This window comes from Coregonus clupeaformis, chromosome 24, assembly GCF_020615455.1.
Source record: "Coregonus clupeaformis isolate EN_2021a chromosome 24, ASM2061545v1, whole genome shotgun sequence".
Classification (NCBI taxonomy): domain Eukaryota; kingdom Metazoa; phylum Chordata; class Actinopteri; order Salmoniformes; family Salmonidae; genus Coregonus; species Coregonus clupeaformis.
In genome coordinates this window covers 47,938,357-47,950,682 of record NC_059215.1, presented here as the reverse complement: position 1 = coordinate 47,950,682, position 12,326 = coordinate 47,938,357, and the positions used below count along the sequence as shown (strand labels likewise).

General features: G+C 44.9%; 1 protein-coding gene across 1 annotated transcript; it reads right to left on the bottom strand.

Moving 5' to 3' along the window:
* On the bottom strand, positions 1-11,724 carry LOC121537359 (solute carrier family 2, facilitated glucose transporter member 5-like). Its single transcript, XM_041845014.1, has 12 exons — positions 11,639-11,724; positions 11,319-11,417; positions 10,834-10,994; positions 10,521-10,645; positions 10,128-10,280; positions 9,749-9,874; positions 8,924-9,111; positions 7,859-7,969; positions 7,461-7,562; positions 3,010-3,085; positions 1,043-1,170; positions 1-363 (listed from the first exon to the last, which is right to left on the bottom strand). The coding sequence occupies exons 1-12, from the start codon at positions 11,684-11,686 to the stop codon at positions 139-141; spliced, it is 1,542 nt and encodes a 513-aa protein (XP_041700948.1). The 5' UTR covers positions 11,687-11,724; the 3' UTR covers positions 1-138.
* Positions 11,725-12,326: the final 602 nt, after the last annotated feature.

Below are 12,326 nucleotides of genomic sequence, written 5' to 3'. Positions count from 1 at the left end.
TTGATATAAATAATTTAATAAATACAGATTACACCAACTGGTTATAGTCCAGTCTGTCAGCCTTCAAATAGAACAGCCTCTTTTTCCTTCTCTTTTCTTCTCTCTGACAGAGTCCTTAAATGGCCGTAATCCTCCTACTTAGAAGGCAGTGACCTTGAATGCGTCATCTTCCCTGCCGTCTCCTGTCTCTGGTTTCAACGGAGCGTTTCCCACCTGTATCTCCACCTGGTTCCTGTGAGCGAACATCTGGTTGATCTCCAGGAAGGTCTTGTTCTTGGTCTCCGGGACGACCAGCCAGATGTAGACCAGAGTCGCCAAGCAGATGAAGCAGAATATGATGAAACTGTTGGGGCCCAGGCCTCTCTGGAGGGCAGAGATAGAAATATACAGTACCAGTCAAAAGTTTGGACACACCTACTCATTCAAGGGCTTTTCTTTATTTTTACTATTTTCTACACTGTAGAATAAGAGTGAAGACATCAAAACTATGAAATAACACATATGGAATCATGAAGTAACCAAAAAAGTGTTAAACAAATCAAAATATATTTTATATTTGAGATTCTTCAAATAGCCACCCTTTGCCTTGATGACAGCTTTGCACACTCTTGGCATTCATTCAGCGAGGACTGTGAAGTGTCACACACAGGTACAAACACACGCATACAAACACACGTAACATACACACTATACACACACGTACACCTGGATTGTGTGTTGTAGTAGAGCAGTGGCCTGAGGTCACACACTTCATGTATTGTGAAATCTGTTGCAAAATGTTTTTTTTTATGTTTAACAATTGTATTATAATGTATATGAATGCCTTCATTTTTGCTGGACCCCAGGAAGAGACAGCAGCTTTATGGGGATCCATAATAAATACAAATACAAATGGTCCAAAACCATTACTGAGACTCTTATGGACATCAAAATGGCTTCTTTCACTATGAACAATATATCCAGAATCTCTCTTTGTTGATATGGCCATTATTGAGACTTAAATACATCAAAAAATGGCTTATTTCCTGCTGGGAGAACTGACCTCCATGAAGGGGAACACCAGTCCCACGGTGAAGTTGGACAGCCAGTGGATCGACCCTGCCACCATGAAGGCTGCTGGTCTCGACGACTGGCGGAACATCTCTGTGGTCACCACGTAGGGAATAGGACCTTCGGACAGAGGTCAGAGGTTAGTCTCCCTAGACATCCGGGTTGCCTCCCACAATGTTCCAATGTTCCGGCTTAACACGTCTGTACGTAACAGAACGTCATTTTGGCATAGAGGAAGTACGTCACTGCCTTATCCTCTTTTTGCCGACGTCCCCCAAACACAAAATAGTAGCTAGCAAGATAGAGATTACAGAGGTTATTTTTAATGAGTGTATTTCGAAAGTGGCTAGTTTGTATCGACTACCTTCACTAAAACTACTGCAAAGGTTTTGCCTGCAAACTTTCCTATCACGATGTTCTGGCATGTCTGCCTCGTGATTTGTGAAGAGGAACCAGACCATATTCCCTGCTATTGCCTAGTGTCAGGATTCTGAGACTAGTAGGAGGTCTGTGTTAGAGACTAGTGAGAGGTCTACGTTAGAGACTAGTGAGAGGTCTGTGTTAGAAACTAGTGAGAGGTCTATGTTAGACTAGTGAATGGTCTATGTTAGAGACTAGTGAGAGGTCTATGTTAGAGACTAGTGAGAGGTCTATGTTAGACTAGTGAGAGGTCTACGTTAGAGACTAGTGAGAGGTCTATGTTAGACTAGTGAGAGGTCTGTGTTAGAGACTAGTGAGAGGTCTACGTTAGAGACTAGTGAGAGGTCTACGTTAGACTAGTGAGAGGTCTATGTTAGACTAGTGAGAGGTCTATGTTAGACTAGTGAATGGTCTATGTTAGAGACTAGTGAGAGGTCTATGTTAGAGACTAGTGAGAGGTCTATGTTAGACTAGTGAGAGGTCTACGTTAGAGACTAGTGAGAGGTCTATGTTAGACTAGTGAGAGGTCTACGTTAGAGACTAGTGAGAGGTCTATGTTAGAGACTAGTGAGAGGTCTACGTTAGAGACTAGTGAGAGGTCTACATTAGACTAGTGAGAGGTCTATGTTAGACTAGTGAGAGGTCTATGTTAGAGACTAGTGAGAGGTCTACATTAGAGACTAGTGAGGTCTATGTTAGACTAGTGACAGGTCTACGTTAGAGACTAGTGAGAGGTCTACGTTAGACTAGTGAGAGGTCTATGTTAGACTAGTGAGAGGTCTATGTTAGACTAGTGAGAGGTCTATGTTAGAGACTAGTGAGAGGTCTACATTAGAGACTAGTGAGGTCTATGTTAGACTAGTGACAGGTCTACGTTAGACTAGTGAGAGGTCTACGTTAGACTAGTGAGAGGTCTATGTTAGACTATTGAGAGGTCTATGTTAGAGACTAGTGAGAGGTCTACGTTAGAGACTAGTGAGAGGTCTATGTTAGAGACTAGTGAGAGGTCTATGTTAGAGACTAGTGATAGGTCTACGTTAGAGACCTTCGAGAGGTCTATGTTAGAGACTAGTGAGAGGTCTACGTTAGAGACTAGTGAGAGGTCTATGTTAGAGACTAGTGAGAGGTCTACGTTAGAGACTAGTGATAGGTCTACGTTAGAGACCTTCGAGAGGTCTATGTTAGAGACTAGTGAGAGGTCTACATTAGAGACTAGTGAGAGGTCTACGTTAGAGACTAGTGAGAGGTCTATGTTAGAGACTAGTGAGAGGTCTACATTAGAGACTAGTGAGAGGTCTACGTTAGAGACTAGTGAGAGGTCTATGTTATAGCATCAACATCATCTCTGTAGTCACTGGGAATAGGATTTATAGGAACAGACATGTGGTCTATGACTAATGCTACAGTGTATAGGGTATGTATTCTATATGCACCAAAACCAATGTTTTTGACACGTTATTATGCTTCATGTGGCGTCTTAAAAAGGCATTGGAATACTCAAACTATTACAGTGTCTGACCACAGATGAGGTTGACTTACTTGGTCCGATGGCGTGTCCGATAACATAGACGATGACACAGGCGATGCTGACATTGGACATCCACTCCACACTTTCCTGTATGTTAACACAACTGGGGCTGTTATCATAAACCAGCTGTGTTTACAGCTGTTCACTTCCTCTTTCTCTATCTGTCTCTCCCCCCCTCTCGCTTCCTCTCTCCTTGCCACCACTGATCCCATCCCCAGTAGATCCTTGCCACCACGGATCCCATCCCCAGTAGATCCCCTCCACCACTGATCCCATCCCCAGTAGATCCCCTCCACCACTGATCCTATCCCTAGTAGATCCCTGCCACCACTGATCCCATCCCCAGTAGATCCCCTCCACCACTGATCCCATCCCCAGTAGATCCCCTCCACCACTGATCCCATTCCCAGTAGATCCCTGCCACCACTGATCCCATCCCCAGTAGATCCCCTCCACCACTGATCCCATCCCCAGTAGATCCCCTCCACCACTGATCCCATTCCCAGTAGATCTCCTCCACCACTGATCCCATCCGTAGTAGATCCCCTCCGTAGTAGATCCCCTCCACCACTGATCCCATCCGTAGGAGATCCCCTCCACCACTGATCCCATCCCCCGAATATCCCCTCCACCACTGATCCCAGGGTTCAAGTCTCATGCTCTGATATAAAAATTAAAATATATACAGGTTAAAAGTAATGACTAAATAATCCACCCTTAAATATAGTTGTGAAATGTTCTTGTTTTAAGTGATTAGTACTTTCTTAGTAGTGACTAATTATTATACTCCGAAACTGTGTGAGATGTGTTAGAATCTACTACCTGCTAATGTGTGAGTGTAGGACCAGTAAAGATGATGACATTGTGTTACTATTTAGCAATGTGAGTAGGAGTTAGACTGGGCGGGCGAAGAAGAAGAAGGAGAACTGTTAAACATGGTGCAGAATATTGTGAGAACGGCGATAACTGAGGAATGCAGGGAGTAGGCTAGGATAAGAAAGTGTGTGTGTGAACTGATGGTCAGGAGAGCATGCCGTCTTTAGCCAACTCTCCTGCTATCTCTTTCAGAATGACCTTCTTGATCCAAACCAGTCAGGTTTCAAGACTGGTCATTCAACTGAGACTGCTCTTCTCTGTGTCACAGAGGCTCTCCGCACTGCTAAAGCTAACTCTCTCTCCTCTGCTCTTGTCCTTCTAGACCTGTCTGCTGCCTTTGATACTGTGAACCATCAGATCCTCCTCTCCACCCTCTCCGAGTTGGGCATCTCCGGCGCGGCTGATAGATTAATTATTAATGACTAATTATTACACCCTGAAACTGTGTATAATGTGTTAGAAATGTGTGAGTGTAGGACCAGTAAAGGCTATGGCATTGAGCCACTATTTAGCAATGTGAGTAAGAGTTAGGCCAGACAACAAAGACAACTGAGAAACTAAGATAAAGAGGCCTCCCAATTTAGGGAGGGGAGAAACTGTTATGAAAACATGGTGCAAAATATTGTGAGAACGGCAATAACTGAGTAAAGCAGGGAGTAGGATATGTGTGTGTGTGTGTATGTATGTGTGTATGCATGTGTGTATATGTGTGTGTGTGTGTGTGAACAGAAGGTCAGTAGAGCAGTTTTAGAGTGGAAAACTACAGCCTGCCTACAGAGGGAAGGGATTTATTTTTGTATGACGTATGAGTATAAAAGATGGACTCTGAAATTGTGATGGCAGAATTCTCAATGAATAAATATCTCTGACTATGCAGACCGGGACTCTGGCCGTTACTTAAATCCCAAAAGACTTACAACGTTTTGGGAGACGCACAGAGACACTAAAATAGTTTGTTAAATAATTCACTTAACAGCGGCTCACTCTTGGATTGCGTCCTACCTGACAAGTCGCTCCTACCAAGTGGCGTGGCGAGAATCTGTCTCCGCACCACGTGCTCTCACCACTGGTGTCCCCCAGGGCTCAGTTCTAGGCCCTCTCCTATTCTCGCTATACACCAAGTCACTTGGCTCTGTCATATCCTCACATGGCCTCTCCTATCATTGCTACGCAGACGACACACAACTAATCTTCTCCTTTCCCCCTTCTGATAACCAGGTGGCGAATCGCATCTCTGCATGTCTGGCAGACATATCAGTGTGGATGACGGATCACCACCTCAAGCTGAACCTCGGCAAGACGGAGCTGCTCTTCCTCCCGGGGAAGGACTGCCCGTTCCATGATCCTGCCATCACGGTTGACAACTCCGTTGTGTCCTCCTCCCAGAGTGCAAAAAGCCTTGGCGTGACCCAGGACAACACCCTGTCGTTCTCCGCTAACATCAAGGCGGTGCCCCGATCCTGTAGGTTCATGCTCTACAACATTCGGAGAGTACGACCCTGCCTTACACAGGAAGTGGCACAGGTCCTAATCCAGGCACTTGTCATCTCCCGTCTGGATTACTGCAACTCACTGTTGACTGGGCTCCCTGCCTGTGCCATTAAACCCCTACAACTCATCCAGAATGCCGCAGCCCGTCTGGTGTTCAACCTTCCCAAGTTCTCTCACGTCACCCCGCTCCTCCGCACCCTCCACTGGCTTCCAGTTGAAGCTCGCATCTGCTACAAGACCATGGTGCTTGCCTACGGAGCTGTGAGGGGAACGGCACCTCCGTACATTCAGGCTCTGATCAGTCCCTACACCCAAACGAGGGCATTGCGTTCATCCACCTCTGGCCTGCTGGCCCCCCTACCTCTGCGGAAGCACAGTTCCCGCTCAGCCCAGTCAAAACTGTTCGCTGCTCTGGCACCCCAATGGTGGAACAAGCTCCCTCACGACGCCAGGACAGCGGAGTCACTCACCACCTTCCGGAGACACTTGAAACCCCACCTCTTTAAGGTATACCTGGGATAGGATAAAGTAATCCTTCTACCCCCTTACCCCCCAAAAAAAATAAAAAAAATAACATATTGTAAAGTGGTTATCCCACTGGCTATAAGGTGAATGCACCAATTTGTAAGTCGCTCTGGATAAGAGCGTCTGCTAAATGACGTAAATGTAAATTTAAATACAGAGCAATTATAAAGTGGAAAACTACAGCCTGCCTACAGAGGGGAGGGATTTTCATATGACGTGTGCGTATATAAAAATATTGTACGACCATTTTGTGGCAGAATTCTCAATGAATAAATCTCTGACTATGCAGACTGGGACTCTGTCCGTTTCTTAAATCCAAAAGACTTACAACCTTTTGGGAGACGCACAGAGACACTGAAATAGTTTGCTAAATAATTCACATAACATGCTCTCAGCTCAGTCTGGTCCTGTGCCAACTGATGGATACCTGATTTATGAGACTATTCACTGCAGGTGCAATAAAACATTCACACTAAAGGCTTTAGGGGATATTGAGTTGGAGTTCTAGCTTGTAGTGTTTGGCTGGTGTTATGGGAGTTGGAGTTCTAGCTTGTAGTGTTTGGCTGGTGTTATGGGAGTTGGAGTTCTAGCTTGTAGTGTTTCGCTGGTGTTATGGGAGTTGGAGTTCTAGCTTGTAGTGTTTGGCTGGTGTTATGGGAGTTGGAGTTCTAGCTTGTAGTGTTTGGCTGGTGTTATGGGAGTTGGAGTTCTAGCTTGTAGTGTTTGGCTGGTGTTATGGGAGTTGGAGTTCTAGCTTGTAGTGTTTGGCTGGTGTTATGGGAGTTGGAGTTCTAGCTTGTAGCGTTTGGCTGGTGTTATGGGAGTTGGAGTTCTAGCTTGTAGTGTTTGGCTGGTGTTATGGGAGTTGGAGTTCTAGCTTGTAGCGTTTGGCTGGTGTTATGGGAGTTGGAGTTCTAGCTTGTAGCGTTTGGCTGGTGTTATGGGAGTTGGAGTTCTAGCTTGTAGCGTTTGGCTGGTGTTATGGGCGTTGGAGTTCTAGCTTGTAGTGTTTGGCTGGTGTTATGGGAGTTGGAGTTCTAGCTTGTAGTGTTTGGCTGGTGTTATGGGAGTTGTTCTAGCTTGTAGTGTTTGGCTGGTGTTATGGGAGTTGGAGTTCTAGCTTGTCGTGTTTGGCTGGTGTTATGGTAGCTTAGTGGGTAAGAGCGTTGTGCCAGTAACCGAAAGGTCGCTGGTTCTAATCCCCGAGCCGACTAGGTGAAAAATCTGTCGATGTGCCCTTAAGCAAGGCACTTAACCCTAATTGCTCCTGTAAGTCGCTCTGGATAAGAGTGTCTGCTAAATGACTAAAATGTAAAAAATGATGGGAGTTGTTCTAGCTTGTAGTGTTTGGCTGGTGTTATGGGAGTTGTTCTAGCTTGTAGTGTTTGGCTGGTGTTATGGGAGTTGCAGCTTTTGTAGTGTGTCTCTAACGACACCATATTTACTATATAAGCCTAGCGCACTACCTTTGATCAGAGTGTGCACTACTTTGGACCAGACCCAACGGCTTTGGTCCAAAGTAGGGCACTATGAAGGGAAAAGGGTGTGATTTGGTTACAGTGTAGCTTACCTGGAAGGTTAGGGTCACAGTGAGGAGAGCACAGGACACACAGCAGATCCCAAACCCAACGAGGAGGAGCAGCCTCCTGCCTGTGGCCTCCACAATGAAGACCTGTTGTATCACAGTCACAAACATGAAGGAAAGGTCAAAGGTGACTCCTGAAAACTGGAAGCATTTACTTGTGAGACTATGGCTGCGTTACGTAGGCAGCCCAATTCTGATATTTTCCCACTAATTCGTCTTTTGGCCAATCAGATCAGCTCTTTTGCCAATAATTGGGGAAAATATCAGAATTGAGCTGGCTGTGTAAACCCAGACCTTTGTTTCTACAGTCCTTAAAATGTGTGTTCAATTGAACTGAGCCCTTCAGTACAGTGTTGGAAGACCGGAGAGAGGGTACTTCGTACCGCAGTGATGGTCATGAAGACGTTGACAGCCCCAGTTCCGACTGTGACGTACTGGATGTCACTCTCCTTGACTCCCGCTGAGCTGTAGATACTGTCAGCATAGTAGTAGATCTGAGGAGAGGAAAGATAGGGTCTAGCTTCAGATAAGGATAATTTAATGCCATAATTAGGGTTGCAAAATTCCCAGGTTTTCCAGAAATCCTGGTTGGATTTTTTCCGGATTCCTGGCTTATTCCCTCCCAATTCAGGGAATCTTCCATCCAGGATTTCTAGAAAACCTGTGAATTTTGGGAAAGTTACCAGAATTTTGCAACCCTAGTCAAAATAATGATTTCTCCCACTACAGGGCCATCCAATCCATGTAATTCAGTGTAGAATCAACATTAGTTGGTTGGTTCAGAGGACCAAGCTTGTGTGAGGAATAAACTTGTCTGAGACCTGAAGACTTGCTATATTGCCTTGGCTTTAGCTCTGCGGGATAACACTGTCTTGTGGTACGCAGGACGCCTAGGTTCGAATTCCGGTCGGTTACACCTATAGAGATGTATAGAGATTGCACCGTTGTATCTATCCCATTAAGGCATCTGTGAGCACAGGTAGCGCCGTTGAGGCCATCTCCATTTTGAAGTAGTTAATTTTCTTCTTCTACTTCTATAAGTTGGTAAACAAACTGAAAGGAAGCATACTGCCACCTATAGTGTGTCATTTGAACAGGTATAAAGCCAAGGTTGGCGATTTACTGCCACCTGCAGTTAGGGAATGTTTTCTCACAGGTATAATTAATTGGCTGATCCCTCCTGATGACCTGGATGGCATCATGTGATCTTTAACCCATAGGAAGACCCACCCAGTTGACTACTTAAAAATGGTGAAAGTCATCAATGGCAGTGCCCATGCTAAAACAGGCTTTTGGCCACTAGAGTTCTCTATACATCACTATGGTTACACCTTACCTCATTGACCCCAGACAGCTGCTCGTGTTCACACACATTGGACTGTGTTAGCCCGCTGATCTAAAGCCTAGCCATTAGCTCAGGTCTTCTGGCCTCATACGCAATGCCTTACCGCGTTGACCCCAGACAGCTGTTGACCCATGTTCATGGCTACGATGGAGACGAGCTGCCAGCGCAGGGAGCGCAGGGACAGGAGGTTGAGGACAGACAGACGGCCCTCGGCTTGTTCTGATTGGTGCTCCAGCCTCATCTCATCCAGCTCTTCGTCCACATCCTCCCAGCCTCGCAGACGCTGCAGTGCTGAGGGAGAGGAACGCACAACCTCCTCATCAATCAGTCAGTCAACCAACCAACCCCAACCAAGCATTATTTATCTATCTACCCCCCATATATCTCAGATGAAGTGCCTTGCTCAAGGGCACATTTGCAGATTTTTCACCTAGTCGACTAGGGGATTCGAATCAGCCACATTTTGGTAACTGGCCCAACGCTACCTACCGCTAGGCTACCTGCCATCTCTCTCTCTCTCTCTCTCTCTCTGGCTGTCTCTCTCTCTCTCTGGCTGTCTGTCTCTCTCTCTCTGGCTGTCTCTCTCTCTCTGGCTGTCTGTCTCTCTCTCTCTCTCTCTCTCTCTCTCTGGCTGTCTCTCTCTCTCTCTCTCTCTCTCTCTCTCTCTCTCTCTCTCTCTCTCTCTCTCTGGCTGTCTGTCTCTCTCTCTCTCTCTCTCTCTCTGGCTGTCTCTCTCTCTCTCTCTCTCTCTCTCTCTCTCTCTCTCTCTGGCTGTCTCTCTCTCTCTCTCTCTCTCTCTCTCTCTCTCTCTCTCTCTCTCTCTCTCTCTCTCTCTCTCTCTCTCTCTCTCTCTCTCTCTCTCACCTGGCCTCTCTTTGTGTGTGAAAATGGCACAGGTCTGAAAATTAATAAAATGGCCGTGTGTTACCTCTCCGGGCGGTCTTGTCGTCTCCTCTCTGGATCAGCATGTACCTGGGGCTCTCTGGGAAGAACGGCAGCAGCAACAGCTCTATCAGGGCAGGGATACCTGTTAGACCCAGCATGAGAGGCCAGCCTGGGGAGAGGACATCACACATATTATTGAGAGGAGCACATTCAGTCAGCCACAAACTCTCCGGCTACAGGTCAACCTCTCTAACCTCTAGGCCGGCAGTTCCCAAACTTGGGGTTGGGTTGGATGGTGTTGGGTAGGCCTGTGTGACATTAAAAAACGTGACTTTTCAATTAGTTGCGGTCCCCCCAGAATTCCCTGATATCAGTGTGGGGTTGTGTACCAGAACATTTCGTGAACCTCTGCTCGTGGCTACCTGTGTTGTTTCCCAGAATGCTCCTGATGCCTAACACCTGTGCGCTGAGGATCCCGATGGTGATGAAGAGCTGAGGCACGACGCCGATCGCTCCTCTCAGGTTCTTAGGAGACAGTTCACCCAGGTACATGGGCACCACGTTGGATGAAAGGCCTAGAGGAAGGGCGACGGCAGAGAATGCATCAGGCCACAGACTGCATTTCAATTGTAAATCTGATTGATAAATAAATAAGGTCATTAATCAAGTTTAATAAGAAACTGACACATATAGCTACAAAGTTTAAGTATATGTTGTTCTTGAATAAAATTGAAAAAAATAAGAAAATATTAAATGAGATAAGATATACAAACTTCTCTGTCCATTAAATGTGATCAAAATTGAGTTTTCCTGACCTGCGCAGATCCCCACCATAACCCTAGCCACGATGATGATCTCGTATGACTTAGCGATCTCGCTCACTCCCATCATCACAGCAGGAACAATGGAGAAGATGTTGTTGAAGAGGAGGGTGCCTTTCCTGTCAAACAATTATTAATTGGAGATAAACAACAATGTATTTCATGATGATCAAAGCTAGCTATAGTATGTATTTTTTCCTAGATTTCAATTGATCATTTACAAACATTTTCCAGTTGTATTTTGGTTTATAAACTGATACTTATTGGTTTATAGACAATTTATACACCTTTAGTAACCAGTCATTACCTTCCTAGTTTGTTGACGAGCGGGGCCACCATCAGTGAGCCAAAGAAACCTCCCAGGGGATACATGGAGACAGACAGGGACCACAGGAGGGTTAGGAAGCTATCCTCCATGGGTCGGCCATAACGCTCCAAGTAGGTAGTATTGTAGAACTGCTGCATCAACTGGACAAAGACAGATTCTTATTTTATTTTAACTTTTATTTATCCAGGAAGACCCATTAAGGTCAAAATACCTATTTTACAAGGGAGACCTGGTCAAAATGGCTGGAATGTAAAGCCACCCATGACTTATATGACAGTGGGAAAAATAGATTCTGTGTGAATACAACAATTCAATTTAATTAAGCCCAAAGACAATAGATAGAAATGTGAACCCTTTCAGACGGTGAAGTTTCAGTTGCAGTTTATTCAGGTGAATAGATTGTATTGAAATGAATGTATTATGTCATTGTTTACTTAAGATAAATTCAGTGTGGTTTAAACTACCAGAGATGGAGAGTTGACCACAGCCACATTGTATCCATACTGGAAGGATGATCCAAAGGCAGATATAAGGGTAGCCAAGGCCAGGACTACGGTCAGCTTCTGTCACATAAAAGGAGAACATACTGTAGGAATTATCACAATAATCTGCAAATAACCACACATTTCCTACCTTATTGCTGACATTTTTCATGCTGTAGTTATGTTTCCTATTTAGTAACATAGTATCCATGTGCTAAGCACAACTAAGGTTATTTAAAAAAATTAATCCAACATCAAAGTATACAACATAACAACATCAAAATGTAAAGTCATTGGCTCACCCCTCTCCTCTCTTCCAAAGGTTTCCCACAATTATGTCCTTCTTCCATGGCTCTGCACTTCAGCTTTCTATTGTCACCTCTCTCAGCCACAGATAGCAGACCAGTGCTAGTCTGACTGCTCCGCTGGATTCAGATGTACTTTGGACATTGGATCAGAGGATCAGACGGTAGATTAGAGTTTACTACCCCTTACACTACAAAATCTTCAGTCTTCAGAAAGTGTTCACACCACTTTTTCCACATTTTGTTGCGTTACAGCCTGAATTTAAAATGGATTCAATGGAGATGTTGTGTTACTGACCTACACACAATACCCCATAATGTCAAAATGGAATTACGTTTTCATTTTATTTTTTATTACAAATGAAAGCTGAAATGTCTTGAGTCAAGTATTAAACCCCTTTGTTATGGCAAGCCTAAATAAGTTCAGGAGTAAAAATGTCCATAACAAGTCACATAATAAGTTACATGGACAATTTAACATGATTTTTGAATGACTACCTCATCTCTGTACCCCACACACACACAGTTATCTGTAAGGTCCCTCCGTCGAGCAGTGAATTTCAAACACAGATTCAACCACAAAGACCGTGGAGGTTTTCCAATGCCTCGCAAAGAAGGGCACATATTGGTAGATGGGTAAAAAAAAAAAGCAGACATTGAATATGCCTTTGAATTTCAAACACAG